The sequence below is a fragment of the Panulirus ornatus genome, chromosome 30 (assembly GCF_036320965.1).
Source record: "Panulirus ornatus isolate Po-2019 chromosome 30, ASM3632096v1, whole genome shotgun sequence".
Classification (NCBI taxonomy): Eukaryota; Metazoa; Arthropoda; class Malacostraca; order Decapoda; family Palinuridae; genus Panulirus; species Panulirus ornatus.
In genome coordinates this window covers 6038409-6055000 of record NC_092253.1, presented here as the reverse complement: position 1 = coordinate 6055000, position 16592 = coordinate 6038409, and the positions used below count along the sequence as shown (strand labels likewise).

The 16592-nt window shown below is 41.5% G+C and overlaps 1 protein-coding gene across 1 annotated transcript in view; it reads left to right on the top strand.

Moving 5' to 3' along the window:
- The window catches only part of Rbp (RIM-binding protein), a 293718-nt gene that overhangs the window by 83464 nt on the left and 193662 nt on the right, over positions 1–16592 (top strand). Inside the window, exons 6-7 of the mRNA XM_071679462.1 lie at positions 12596–12805; positions 16478–16504. Of these exons, the coding sequence (XP_071535563.1) occupies positions 12596–12805; positions 16478–16504 (237 nt within the window). The remainder of the gene's footprint in view (positions 1–12595; positions 12806–16477; positions 16505–16592) is intronic.

Genomic DNA, 16592 nt, shown 5'->3' with positions numbered 1-16592 from the left:
TTTACTCAGAGGTTGTTACAGTTATAGTTTTATTATTTTCTGGCGAGTGTTGGTGATTCATATGTGAGCGACGGTGGGTTTTAGAAACCTTAACTGGTACCTGTTTTTCAGTTCCTGTATTCGTAATGAAAGTACCTAAACGCGTTGACTCGCACATTCATCTTTATACCCTTTAATGAACACAGTCACCATTCGTAGTACCCAAGTGACTTAATAGATTTCAGCGCCGACGTGTCTTGTGCCTAACGCTATCGTAGAATCATCCAATAACATCGTCTAGCATTCTTGCTCTCTATCACATCATACGAGATGTGGAACTCCTACATATCCTCAGAAGTATTTTCCCCTCCCTCCACCTCGCTCCAGTAACAGTCGTATAGCTATTGAACTCTGTCTGTCACCTCATCTACCACTGTCTTTACACCATCGGAACACTATGCCACTACTATAACGAGATTTACACCTTATACCTACACCTTCCTCAGCACCATACCTTCACCATCACTGCATCTATCGCTAATTCCGACACTGATCGCTCCATTACGCTCGCACCATCATCAGACCTATCACTATTACACCTGCTACTGGTTGGTGCGCCAGCCAACCCATCTCCATCACTAGATCTCTTATAGTCCATACACCTTCCTACAACCATTTCTGACCCTATCACCATCCCAGCACCATTACTGGACCTATCGCTATCGCTACGCCGTCCCAGCGCTACCAACAGACCTACCACCATCACTACCCATTCCTGCACCATAACGGAACGTATCAGTATCGCTACAGCACGTCATCACCATCACCGGACCCCCAGGGCTGTCACCATCACTAGCCTGTTAGCCTGAAGTTCAGACTATCTTCCTCGCTATATTGATTTTAAGCTCCTCCGCCTGCCTATCTTGCTCGGCTGAAGCTTCCTCTGTTTCTTCCTTGATCAAGGCCCCGCTGTCTTCCCTCCTTTTGTTATATGCGTTTTCTTTACATTGTATCCTCTTTTTTTTTTTTCCTTATCTATTTCCTTTAATTTCAGATTTTTTTTTTTTCTTTTTTGCCTCCTCTTCTTTTGTTATGGCCCTATTATTCTTTTTCCTTGCTTTGTGTATTTTACTTCTTTTCTCGTTCGTCCCTTTCTATCGAGTGTATAGATATCCTATATTCTATACTCAGTGTCTTCTAATGTTATCATTCTATCATTTTGATATAATTTCCTAATTATCTAAGTCTCTCCGTTCCCGTCTTTAGCTGCGTTTGTCTCTGTTTCCATTTCATTGTTTCTTTTTGTCTCATCTGTTACTTGGACTTTGTGTTACTTCGTTTCGTTTTATATGGGCACTGCAATTCAAAACACAAATACTTATGATCCCATTAAAATCCTATAATTACATGATCTTAAATGATTAACAATGCAGTGTTTCATCACATAACTTACTCGAAATACTTTGAACTTGGAACTCACCTCACCTTGCCACGTCTGGGGTCGTAAATACCCTCAGATCTAAAAGCCATTTAATTTGAGGTTGTCAGTTCCTACGTATCATGTCATTTGAAGCTACTTTCCACGCAAGTATCGCTGAACAAATTTTGACATGTCGTAGTACCATTATCAGATATCATGGTCACTGTCACCTCGCCATAAAACCTTTTCTTCATCTTCATGAAGCCATTCACATTTCTGCACGCAGCGTATGACGCCATTTAATCTTATGACAGCCCAGTATTTAATATCCCTATAACTACGTATCCCTGATCAACACTTTAATGTCCGGTACATCTCGTTCTCCATAACCCAAGACGTCAAGTCAATAATTACGAATTTGAAATCCTGTTCACCATATCACTTATGACCCTTCTGACCTATAGCCACATCACAAAATTCAGAACACCTCTTAACTCAGTACATTAAAGCCATCTAAACCTTCTTTACTCAGTATATCTTGGTATCTAAATCCTTTTATAATCTTACACACTAATGTAAAACCAAAATATCACATCCCTCAAACCATCTCTGTTTCTTAGATTCCTCATAGCATATATTTGCAAAATATATGAACTTCATCTGTACATTCAGTTTGTCTTTTGGCTCTGATGCTTGATGAATCCCATTTAAGAAGCCCTTTCTGGCATCCTGGGAATCCCACAACTCCAAAAATCTAGACAGTTAAACCCCTACAACTCCAGAAACTATAAGCATCACACACAACATTTAATGCTATTTAACTCCTTCGTAACGCAGTAAGGTATGCACATCACGCCATTCAACACCAGTACCCTAGCACTACACGCCATTTAACACCAGTTCCCTAGCACCATTAACACCAACACCCCTAGCACGTCACGCCATTTAACGTACCCTAACACCTCTCCCACCACCTTCTGAACTCCCATCTAATCTCTTCGTTCATCCTGCCATTTCCGTGGGTCCTTGGCACGCGCAGTGACAGTGGTCGTGGTGCCACCACGGCTCGTAATGGTGGTGGTAGTGGCCGCCGCCAGGGCTCATGGTGGTGGTAGTGGTCACAGCTCGTAGTGGTAGTGGTAGGTAGTAGTGGTGGCAGAGGCCACTATACGTCTAGTGCCGACTGTGTGTGTGTGTGTGTCTGTCCTGCCAAGCGCCCGGGGTATCGTCATCATGTTTGCCCTTGACCCTCACCTCCCACAACACCATTCATCCTCGTGTCGCCTCCTCCTGCACCATCGTTTAACTCATCCCGCCTCCACCACTGTTGGCCACCTCGAGGTTGAAACTTCTGTGGTCTGCAGGTTTTTTTTTTTTATTATTTCATTTCGGTTGCCCCCCTTTTTTTTTTCCTCATTCTCCCGACTGTCTGTCTTTCCGTTTGGATGTTGTGTTTCTTCTTTTGATGTCTCCATTATTCTAGTGTTTTGTTTTCTGTCTGGATGGTCTTTCCGGGTGTATAGTGTGTATAATATATTGTATATATTGTGTTTTATAAGCGGGGTATAATGGTTAAGTTAGGAGATTGTCCGTTCGAATTACATTTGTGTTTTTGTGATTAATGTTAACTCACAATTGATGCTCTCAGACATTTCTTATGTGCAACACAAGAATGCATCTTCACAATATCATTCAGTATTATCTTCATCACGATGGGGTTTTAAATCGTACGTCAGGCAGAGTAGTTGATGGCCGGTCTGCCGGGACGCGTGTGCTCACTGCCAGTCTCCTTTTTCCAAATTGTCGTACGCTTCTCGAAGACAATAGCAACATTCATTATTCACATCTTTATTAAGAGATAAGACTGGTTGTGTGGTAGAACATCATAGAATAAGTTATTTCATTATTTCCATTTTTTTCCATGAAGAATTCTTCAGTCTTTTATATATTCTTTCTTGGTGCCGATCAGTACATTTATTTGTGTCAGTTCCTGTACATTTCTTCATTTTCAGTTCCATAATTTGCCAGTATCTTTATGGCTCACAGCGTACTTCTGAGTCTCAATCTGATTACTTATCTAAATCTATTTCCTATTCATATTCCTTATTCTTCTGTTTCCCTTAATTGTCTTATTTTCCGTCTCTTTTATTAGCTTTGAGCTTCCCATACATAACCACATAACTCTCTTTATAACGTTCATTATAAGATGCTGCCAGATATACATACCTCCTCATTTCAATCCTACGGCTCTTTCTCTTGCTCATGTACATGACATTTCATTATTCAACCATATTGTCGTATTTTTTGTTTCCTGTTTTACAATTCTTTTCTGAGTATATTCTACTCTGTTCTTCCTCTTCTTCTTCTTCTTCTTCTTCTTCTTCTTCTTCTTCGGTTAGTTGATTCTGACGGTTGTTATTTTCTAATTTATTCAGCGTTTCATTAACGTCACGATATAAATGTCGGAAAAAAGGATGGTATTCACGTTTATATGCTACCCGTTCGATGACTGTGGGTCTGGACGACCCTCATTCGCACGAATGGCCTTGCTTGGAGCTGGGAACTCCTGAACCATTGCTCACCATCGGTCAATTCATTTTACTCCAGCCTTTTTCTTTCGTAGCATATTTAGCTTTCTGTCAGGGATGTGCCAATCCATTCCGGTCACGTATGAACTCGAAGAGTCATGTCTTCTTGGTAAAAGGGGTCGCACCGTCATGCTCAAGGGTCATACCGTCGTGCTCAAAGGTCGTACCTTCGTGTTCGAGGGTCGTACCGTCGTGCTCAAGGGTCGTACCTTCGTGTTCGAGGGTCGTACCATCGTGCTCAAGGGTCGTACCTTCGTGTTCGAGGGTCGTACCGTTCGTGCTCAAGGGTCGTACCTTCGTGTTCGAGAGTCGTACCGTCATGCTCAAGGGTCGCACCGTCGTGCCCAGGGATCGTAGAGGTATATTATTCCTGTATAGTCTTTGGCTGAGACTTCTTTCAATTCTTGTTTCTTCCTTCTCTCCTTTCATCCACCTTCCTTTACCACTGCCATTTACTTCACCCCTCACCCCCTCTCTCTCTCTCCCTCTTCCTTTTAGCCTCCTTCACGGCATCGTCTTGACCCCACCCACCCGCCCCCGCCCTCTCCTGACACTCTCTTCCGTCACCTCCCATCTCCAGCCCCTCTTCTACCCCACCCCTCTCACCTCACCTCCTCCCTCCCTCTCTACCTTCCTCCTTCCCTTCCCCCCCCCCCTCCTCCCCTCGTCTCCTCCTCCACCTCCACACCTGCCTCTCCACTCAGCCTTCCTCTCATCCCATACCACCCAGCGCCCCCCTCCCTCCTTCCCTCTCACTCACACTCCCTCCTTGCCTTGCTATAACGACACCCCACACCCCCATTCCACTGCCGTCCCCTGTCCACCATAGCTTTGTAGAACTCCCTCCCTGCTCACACCATTCATGATTTCATCGGGGTTGACTCCGATTTTCTGTTTCATCTTTTTGATTGGATTGTATAGAGGGAAAGAAGAGGTTCATTAACATTCGTTGGATGTGTGTAGGTTACTGGCTTGACGTACGCGCTGTGAGCACGCACGCATACGCAAGTGATCTCCGCCATGAACACACGCATATACGCATACTCTTATACATACACATACATGCGTACATGGATACATGGATAGAAACGCATGCACATACTCATATACCTACATATATGTCCATATATGTATCCATATATGTCCATATGGATACACACATACATACATATGCATCACCATGCACACATACAAACATACATACGCACATACATTCATATATAGATACAGACAGACATGAAAAACAATATTTCCTAGAATCATTCATTCATTCACTCATTCATTCATTCATTTCTTCATCAGATTCATTAAAAAAAATCTTACGTTTTGAAAAAAATTGCAAGCCATCAGTTGCTTCAGGAAACTAGATTGGTTTCTGGTAAAATTGGAATTCTTACGATAAGTTATCATGGGAAAAAAAACTCTCCCGTATCAAAGAGTCGTTATTAATGAAACGAATAAAATGCTGCGTCGTGTGAAATAAGCCCTCAAGTGACACCCTCGAGTGTTTACCAGACGCACTCGCAACCACCCACTCAAGTGGAAGTAAGAATAATGAACACACACACACACACACACACACACACACACACACACACACACGCACACACACACATACACACACACACATACACACACATTCAGTTGACAGGATATCGCCAACACTGACACACTTAGATGTTTTAATTACATAAGGAGCAATTATAGAGACACTTATATGATGATATAAGCTCTCGCCACTATGTAAACAAGTGCAGACAACGCTGTTTACCATAAGATAGAAACACAAGTACCATCAGCATTTCCTACTTGCTGAATTGCTCTCAGCAACACATAACCAGACCCTCACGTTCTCACTGCAACACTGGAGTGGTAACTTATGAATACCTAGAACACTTACAATCCACTTTTAATGCCGAATGTGAAAACAGATCACACAAAAACACAAACACAAATACGGAACGCTTATACGAGTCAAAAAGAGGAAACAGTTCAATACAGGAACACAGGAGAGTCCCCAGAAGCAACACAACGCAACAACATTAACAAAAAAAAAAAGGAAAACGAAAGCAGAATGAGAAAATATGAACCACACTAAAAAGACAAGGCAAAATAAGAACACAAATGAGAAAACAAGAATACAAGAACAACCTTCACGAACTTTAACAACTAGTAAGGGATCTAAGATAAACTTTTGATCTGAGCAAAAAGGTATACTTTTATATCTAACTTATCTGGCCAAAGATTTTAACACATGACTGTAATATGTTACCCTCAACTTACAGATCATATTATGTTTTCCCCAGTACTTAACATTATTCCACTTACACTTATTTTTCTTCTATATTTCCCCAAACGTTTACTGACTGATAGAAGTAATTTCTTTCTTGTCTCTACTGAAAAACCTCATTTTCAAAGAACGTAAGAACGGGGACACGTCTTATCGTTGCTGCCAGTCTGAGTTCGAAACAATTTCGAAAGAGCAACGGAGGTCACAATTTCTGCCAAGGTGCAAAGTTTATGTCTTGCGGTGTGTGTGTGTGTGTGGTGTGTGTGTGTGTGTGTGTGTGTGTGTTTGTAGGTGTGAACAGTACAGGGAGGGAGTTCTACACTGGTGGGGCTCCATCTCTTGAAAAATATGGGTGTAATTAACGTATTTGTGATTATCTTTTTGTACAGATTGGGGATGGAGTTTTACTCACGTAGGGCCAACCATGTCTTGAACATTCTCTTCTGTTATACAACTTCCTAAATCTTTGCATACCGTCGACATTCATAGTGTCGTCATTCATTTTATTCCATTCATCCATCACTCTATAAATTATCTAGGAACGACAAAGTTGTGGCTAAATCACCCTTGACTCTTTTCTCTTCCTTAATAGACAACTTTATGGTTTCTAACATCTCGCTACTCTGATTCAGGTCTTTTATATGATCATTTTTGTTGTCCTCCTCCTCTAGACTTGCTCTATTAGCTCTTTGTGCTTCGTTAAATGGGGTGACCAAAACTTGCGAAGCACATTCTAGCATCTGATTGATATAGATGATGTGAGCTGTTCGCTGAATATCTCCTTATTCATGAACTAGACTGCGATTCGAGTGTAAGAAACTGTAGCTCCATAGCACACAAATAGTAATATAAACACACACACACACACATACACACACACACACACACACACACACACACACACACACTCACACTGAGACGGGCGCGATCACAACAAGTCTAATGAGAAGGCTGGCGTCTACCCGTGAGACGTCCACACAGACGGACATAAAGACAAACGGAAAATTTAAAAGCTTCGTCTCAAAAGAAAGGAAGGAAGTCATTTACGAAAGAGTAAGATTCATAATTTTCTCTCTACTGTGAGGTGAGATGCGTTGTGTGTGTGTGTGTGTGTGTGTGTGTTTATCTGTTCTTTACCTCACTTGTGTGTACATGTATGTTTGTGGATATGTGTGCATTTTTGTGTGATTGTGCATGTGTGTGTGGTTGCCTATTTGTACCTAAGGTTATACCCAGAGTGTCTCGCCCCTCAGAATATATATATGTGGGTTCTAGCCTATCAAAAACCTTCATATTTTCTGCTCACTTACATTATCGATTCCAAATGTTAATTCTTTTGTTATGGATATTGAAGGAATATGCCGTTGTATCTCTTCTTAACGTTTTCTATTAGAGTTTCCACTTGTGTTCCCTAGTCCTCTCTAGTGAAGCTTTGGTGAATCCATCGCCTTTATCCAAATCATCTAATCGATACAGTGTCTTGTGAGGCGTCATAAGATTCTCTTCCTCTTCCTCTGTTATAAATATAGTGGGAATATTTCCTCATATCCCTTCTTAATGTTTCCCTAGTCCTCTCTATTGAAGCCTTGGTGAATCTATCACCTTTATCCAAATCATCTAATCGATATGGAATCTTGAAAGGTGTCATAAGACCCTCCTCCCTCCCTCTTTCCCTTCTGATGCTTAGGGAGGCAGTAACTTCACAGTATTTTCAGCCACGATGTGCAATATGTTGGTTGACGTTAGATGCGACACACGTAAATGTCGAGAATATTTTAGAGTCTCTAGGCGTTTTGGGCTAACTTAATCCTTCTTCAAGTTTTAGTCGACAGAGTGGATCTATAAGGAATGGAAGATGGGGAGAAAAAAAAAAAGAGATAGAGACTGACCAATTGAGAGAAAGGATTTTATCCTACACGAGAATAGATAGTAACTTACGAACGTTTTTGATATGAAACTATGCCTTACTCATTTGTTGCAAGTTTTTTAAATGTTTAAGACTTTGATGACGCCAGATTCCAGTGTTAAAGACCTGCTAATGCCAGATTCCAATATTGTGAGACGCGGCTCATGCCAAATTTCATTGTTTCAGACCCTGGTCATGCCAATTTGGATTTAAGTATTAGGACGCCATACTGTGGTATGAAAGAGATCGTAGAAAGATCGATGGAACGATAAAGTGCGAAATATTTCGAGATGCTGGCGGCTAAACATTCAGGAGGGTGAGAGACATGCACGGGATAGGGTGATCTAGAGTGACGTGGTGTGTGTGTGTGTGTGTGTGTGTGTGGGCCGGGGTCTTTATATGCTGGCACTGAGTTGAACCAGGGCATATGAAGTGGTCAGGGGAAACCACGAAATTGGTTTGTGGGGCTTTGGCTGTGAATGATGGGCTGTGGTTACGGCGCATTGGACATGACAGCTAGAAAATGGATGCGAGCCTAACCGGAGGCAACGACTCGCTTGTGGTGTAACAACTTGCAGGAGAAGTCTGGTAGCACCTATATATATATATATATATATATATATATATATATATATATATATATATATATATATATATATATATATACTGTTGTCAGTACATGGAAAGGAGTACAGTCTTATTAAGGGCCTTCTTGGGTCAGAGGAGTTCATCAGTTCCCTGCCACTTGCGTGGAGGGCAGCAGCCTGGAACCTACAGTAGCTTAAAAGCTTCGTCTTCACATACATGAATCCGTTCCATCTTTTGATCGAACTCCAGCTGTGTTCTTAAGGGCATCCTTCCCCCCACCCCGACCTACACCCCAATACCCCATGTTCCACTAATACATCAAAGCGTTGCATCTCGCAGGCATGTGCTTGGTTTCAGGTCTATTAAGCTAACTTGAGAATGGATAATTAGGGGGCAATCAACGAGTCAACTGACGTCTCAGTCCAAATTGAATCATCATTAGCGCGTCTGTTGGAGTCTGCCCGGCATCCAGGGTCGAACCTGGAACCGGGGATTGTAGATAGAGCGCGCGACCCATTCTACCACGATATAATCTTGGCAGTGAAGTAATGTATACTCTCTGCAAACTATGGAATCGCAAGATTATATATATATATCACAACACTTTATAACCTTTGGTCACTACCGGTGGACGTGGCTAACTTCCTGAGGTCTGCAGGAACCTCATAGGCATAGTAGGGACTCTTAGGGCTGGAAAGTAAGGTATATAAATGATCACATAAATACACATCCATATATCACAAGTACACCAAAAACCACGTGAACAAAGAGACATGCAAGATTTCTCGTGTGCTACATCTTAACACAATGTAGAGAGATGATGATGACATCACTTGGTTTCATGTAGAGGTCATGGGATCAGAGGTAAAGAAAATGACCTTACGCAACGTAACTTGTCGACCTTTGGTGAGTTCTGTAGTTATCTCTCACAACTCAGGTCAGTGATCAATTTGTCTCATCTTTATTTAGGTGCAGCTCTTATTAACACATCTATGATAGGCGTCCGAGGTTGAACAGATCTCCATAAAATGTCTTCCCTTATAACAAGTTGACATTTATAATTCGGGAAGCGTTTCTCTAATCTATATGGAGATCACGACAGACTTCATGCTGGAATGAAGTACTGTTACGTTGGTCGCTTTTGATAGAATGGCTTTTACGCGTTTCTGTCAACTTTCCACTCTGACCAACAAAATACCTATTGCAACTGTTACAAGGGATGTTGTAAACACTACCAGTGACGAACATAAAACCTAATGCAACCGTTACAAGAAATACTGTACACACTACCAGTCACATTTTTACGACTATTTTGGATGAGTTTGTTTTTGATTGTTGCTGCTGCTGTCTGAGAGAGTTTCATGTATGTGTTAAACTCATTACTCGAAACTTAAGATCATCAAAACCGACGCAACAAAGTCTTTGTTCTAAGCTTCCCTTTCTCTCTTGGACCAGTTGTGTTTATTATGATACTAAGGATCGCTTAGTGAAAAAAAAAGAAATAATAAACATAAACTTTTTTTTTATATCCTCTTTGCCAATTTATGAAAACGGATTGGATAAATAGACGGCTATAACACCTTCTGCTGCTGGAGATTCGTCTCCAACAGTGTAGGTGTCTAGTCTCCCTCACAGTGTGCATGGTCAGTCTCCAAATGTCCTGTCTCAAGCATTAACTGAACTCAAGCGTTTTAAGCGTATAGTTACTGATTCCATGTGAGGGTATTAACTAGCATTATGCCAACCACAGACGCCTTATGAGCGCACCATTTAACAGTGCGTTGATCCTTGACGACAGGTTAGCTTGCCAAGTCAACCCAGTGTTGATCGCTGGCACCAAGTAAACGCATCACACAAGTATGTAGTGATTCCTGGTACCACGTGAACCAAAGTGAACGCCTGGTAGCTGAAATTACAGAAACATGATAACCATCATGTGTGAACGCGTAATTCTGAACGCAAGGTGAATATCATGTGAACGAACACACCTGCAGTGAGGCATTGCATGCTACTGGGATACTGAATTTACATATATTTCTGAACTCCGATGCAAAGTTATGCGAATGAAGACTCGCAGAACAGCGCAGAAAAAAAAAAAAACTATGTGTACCGAAGCCCGATTTAAGTATCGATAAAAGTAATTGTAAAGAGAAGCACTTTTTTTTTTTCTCTCTCTCTCTCTCTCTTCTCTTGCTCGAAAGCATTGCCAAAAAGATACGAAACATTTAGAGTTCTCCAACATGCAAAATACATCGCGATTTTCAGGTATTTGCATATAGTATATTGTGGCAAAAGATCTAAATATTGTTAAAGATGAAATGTTTTGAAGTATCTAATCATCTCGTTTTGATATGACCCCTACCACCATACCCCCCCTCCCCCTTCTCAAAAGGATGGAACACCAGGAGAGGAAAAAAGATTCGTATGAAACTGTCAGCTGGCAACGCAGGGCACCATCTGTGCTCCTTCCTTTGATCAATAGTACGAAGTTCTTGGGAAGACGGTGTGTTTCTCTCTCTCTCTCTCTCTCTCTCTCTCTCTCTCTCTCTCTCTCTCTCTTTCATTCTCTGGCTGTCTGTCTGTCTGTCTGTCTGTCTGTCTGTCTGTTGTCTGTCTCTCTCTCTCTCTCTCTCTCTCTCTCTCTCTCTCTCTCTCTCTCTGGTGGACCGATCATGAGGGACGTCTGGACAGAGATGGAATATAAAACTCAGAAGATGATTCCCGGAATGAGGCCAAAACAAGATTATCTTTTAATCATCGTTCTAGTAAGCTTGGCGTGTTTATAGTATCGGAATGATTCACTTTAACCTAACCAATCCACACAGTTTCGCATTTTCATTTAATTTCATTTTCTTTTACGAGATGTCATATCGCTACTTATGGGGGACACGATTATGAATAAAGAGATGATGAGAGAAAGACACTTTAGCGTTTGCGTTAGATTGAGAAAAATAATTGATGCACTTTTCCGATAAGAAAGCGGCGTATGTATGATCTGAAATTCTTTTTATGTTTCTAAGTGAAATCGATTTTATATCCTCTTTCCTGTCGTATCAGACTAGCAAAATCAACAGGTGGAATCCATCTTCATCAATGATTTCGCCTCTGGCGCGCATACTCAAATGTCTGTCGTCTCGTGTCAGCGATTAGAGTATTCTTAACTATGTCCCCCATCAATTAGTGATATGACACGTCGTAGAAAACGGGACAATGCGTAGTGTGGTTACCTAAGACAATTATTTCGATGCTGCAAATATATGACATGCAAGAGCTCTGTGTTCAGCGATGTGTGATGCCTCTCTCTCTCTCCTTAGATATCTCTTTTGCTTATTTCCGTGTGTTTTCTTCATTCAGATGTGTCTCACAGTTAGAGAGAGAGAGAGAGAGAGAGAGAGAGAGAGAGAGAGAGAGAGAGAGAGAGAGAGAGAGAATGCCCCGTGTGGCGCTGATTATACAGTAAAGAAGGTCATCTCATTGAACACTTACATGACGAAGTACCTTCTCTTTAGTCAAGATAGTAACTAAACAATACCTTTTTTAGCTTCTTTCTTTCGCTAAAGACTTACATGGTAAAGTCTTTTTCGTCTTCGTCAGGAGAATGAAGACTGACGAGGTCCTTCCTTCTTCCTTCGTCAAGAGACTAAAAACTATTTTCTAGCTTATCCCTTCCGATGGAGACTTAACTGACGAAGTTCCTTCTCCTTCGTCAGGAGGATAAAGACTGTTTTCTAGCTTATTCCTTCCACTGGAGACTTACCTGACGAAGTACCTTCTCCTTCCGCCATTAAAGACCTGCTTAACGAAGTATCTTTCTCCTCCCTCAGGGTCTGTCCCGCGGAGGGTCGGGTGAGGCAGACCTGCTGCGGTTGGCGTCGTTGGAGGAGACCAACAACACGCTGAGGCAGCAGTTGGAGGACCTCGAGCTGCTCACCCGCCAGCACCACACCCTCCAGCGGCACGTCCAGGAGAAGGACCTCGAGTGTGTCACTCTCAAGGAGAAGCTCAAGCTCAAGAACGAACTTTGCCAAGATCTGGTAAGTCAGTTCCACAGGGAATCTCGTTCTGTGGTGGCAGGAGTGGCGGCCCTCCACATCTCAAGGAAGAAGGGAGCTTGGAGGGTATAAGAAGAGAAGGGAGTGAGTTTGGAGGATTTTAGGAAAGGAGCTTGGAGGATACTAGAAATGGAGATAGGGAGCTTGGAGGATTTTGGGGAAGGAGGCAGGGCCTGGAGGCTATTAGGGAAAGAGGGAGGGAGTTTGGAGGACATCTAGGAAAAAGAGATAGTGCTTGGAGGATATAAAGGAAGGAAGGGAGGTTGGAGAATGATAGGAAAGGAAGGAAGGAGCTCGAAAGATATAAGAGAAGGAGCGGAGGTGCTTAAAGGGTGTTACGGAAGAAGAGGAAGAGCTTTTAGGATGTCAAGGAAGGAGGCAGAGGCTTGAAGGATATTAGAGAAGGAGAGATGGAGCATGGAGGGCATTAAGGAAGGAGGGGAGGTGGTATGGAGGAAGTTAGTGGGGAAAGTTTTGGGGAAGTCTAAGGGGAGGAATTTCACAAAGTCGTATGGAGAATTTTGAAGGTCTTTGTGAAGGAATTCCTAGGATCTTCAAGAGGGGAAGGATAGGAATCTTAAAGAGTTAGCCATGACGCTGGTAGACGATAAGGGGTTCAACGAGGGGAGCTTCGAAGAAAGTTCTTGAAGTAGAAGATGACTGTGGATGACTTGGCGATTACAGAGTTAGCCCTTCCGTAGAAGAAGATAGCGGGGGCTGATGAAGGAAGGAGTGTCTTTGAAGCAGGAGTGTGTAAAGTAGAGACACCTTGGCTCCCGGACCAACTTATGAGTGGGGAAAATGGCGTTACTCTTAGACGCTAAGATCATGGTACACAATGTGTCAAGTTGTGAGATTTTTATGATGGTACGCTGCGTTCTGCGAAGTAGTATTGACCACTGGGGATATATATATATATATATATATATATATATATATATATATATATATATATATATATGATTTCTTTGCCAGCCGGCACGTTGCAAGAATGGAGCTCAAAAGCTCTTATCTGTATATACTTACCATCTCAATATACACACGTGCACACGCATTGATGAACGGTGGTGAATCGTAGATGCTCCCTTAGGTAATGTATTCAAGTGTCTGGTGATAAATCTCACACTTATTCTGCTAAGTAATATGCATACCACCAGCCCTTATCCTTACACGTATCTTATAAGCCTCTTCAGTAAGGGTCAGTGATTCTTGTGCGTGTCCGAGGCGATCGACCCAACAAGTGGTTATTGCACAAGTTGGTGGATGAAGATGTTGATTAAGACGTCAAGTTTGACATCAAATGCCGAAATTCAAGTGGCTCACTCCGGGGGGTTAATTCCCAGGGATCTCGACCATAACGCGATTCACTCTTAAGTTACGGCTGTGGTTTATATGCCTATTGCATCCACAATGAAACACCACATTTTATATTCATTTCCTTCTTCTTCCTCCTCCTCCTCCTCCTCCTCCTCTTCCTCCTCCTCCTCCTCCTCCTCCCCCTCCTCCTCCTCCTCCCCCTCCTCCTCCTCCTCTTCCTCATCTTCTGAGCACACTCCGTCTCTTCTGGTGATAGGAGAAAACAGACCTCCAATCCCTTGTCTCAGAGAGACGTTCTTACTTCACACACACACACACACACACACGAGTTAAGTCTAGGTTATGGTAGATGTGGTGGAATGGCCGCTTGCTCTCTTAACGATTCCACAAAGAAAAAAAAAGCCTTTGATATAACGTGAGTCTTCTGAACAGGAAACTCTTCAGCGTTTATTATATTACATTTACATTCTCGGAGGAAATCAATGACAACTGACAGCTTTAGGCCAATGCTATGCATTAACAACTTCAGATCTGAGTTTAGTTTGCGTATGCAACTTGAGTGGGGTTGGTAATGGCGTAATTCAAAGCCCTACTACAGAGAATTAGTCCCTATAGCCACAGTAACCATATCTACCTCTTCTGTTGAGATCTTCAACCCTTTTTCCTTGTTCATTACAAAAAATGGGAATAAACATCATTATCTTTATTAGATAAATTTCATTTGGTGTATCAAAACACACTTCTACTGGTTCATTCATAGAATAAACTTTACCTTACTACGTCAGTCGTGATGGGAAAAAACTATAGTAATGTTGTACCATTCATAAAATACTATTCAGTTCATTAGGTGATTTATGATAAAACTAGTTAATGAGTCTCATTGTTAATAATAGCTCACCGGATTCTCCTTTTTATGAATGGTCTCTGACAGCTGCTGCCACGTTCGAAAATACACCCTGTCCCCCAAAATATGACCATTGTCTTGACTATTGTATTGTAATCATTTTAATCCTCATAATCATTGTACTCATTTGTTGAATAGTGATATATGTGTTGCATATTTATTGTACGGATGTCTAATTATAATCATCATTAATAAAACGTCATTTTCGGCAGTTGATCAGGTGAAATTGATAGATTGTTGTTAATTATTGTTAGTGGATAATCTATTTACAGTTACTTATATGCCATCGTAATTCGTCGAGTCAGAAGAGAAAGAATAGACACCATCATCTAAATAATGTTTTTGAGAGTTAGTTTAATTAACTTATATTTGATAGATTGGTGCGATTATGTGTTGCTGAAGGCGGGGCGGCTGTGAATTAGCAATTAACATTTTAGATGATAGATAATTTCTACTACACGTTTATGATGATTAGAAACCGACCTTACTGCATAAGAGGAATGGACTACGAGGTTCTTATGCAACTGATAACGATAGGAGTGAAGAAGAGAGAAGTGCTTTTTGGGAGGGACTGAGTGAGTGTTTTTGTAGCTTTGATATAAGGAGTCAAATTTTGATGTTGGAAGATATTAACGCGAGAATTGTTGATTTGGCCCTTGAAAGCATGATTGGGTGTATGAGGTCCACGGTGAAGACAAAAACAGGGAAACATTTTTCGAGTTTTGTGCTGAATAAGGATTGGTGATTAGGTAAACATAGTTTGAAAAGATGACTGTATACATAAGCATACGTGGGTAAGTTGGGAAGGGGTCATAGGGTAATATTGGATTATGTGCTGGTTGATAAGTATACAAAAGAGAGGTTGTTAGATGTTAAGGTGCTGAATAGTGGCTTGTGGGATATTTGATCATTTCTTGATGAAGGCATGCGTGTGTGTGTGTGTGTGTGTGTGTGTGTGTGTGTGTGTGTGTATGTGTGTGTGTGTGTGAGGGCTTATAGCCATTTTAGAAGAGGGGAAATAAAGCGTGTAGAAGAAACAACAAAAGTTTTGAGCTTAGAAGAGTAACCTGTATGCAAGCATACCAAGAGATAATGAGTAACTGAATTAATGATGATGATAATGATAATGATGATAATGATAATAATGATTGTATAGAGATACATCCATGAAGGTAATGAAAGCGGTGATAAAAGTTGAATAAATGAATGAGACATAAAAGAAATTCAAGTAATAGTATAATGGACTAATAGCAAGAATTTTCTGAGAAGTGAGAATTGCTGCCAAGGACGCTATTAAGTCTAAAGGGTAATTAGGGATAAATGTGTGTGATTATGTTATTTTACCCAGTGTTACCTATAACTACCCGTGAACTGGATTACTAATTATATCACTGATGACCTTTTGTTTCTTTCTGTTCTCCTTTGCCGCCCAGGATGCCGCCCACGACCACCCACACAAGGTGACGTGAAGCTCTGTCTATTTCTTATTGTGCTGAAGTTGGTTCCTTCTAGCTTGATATATTGTGTCTTAAGAAATGAGTGGTTTAC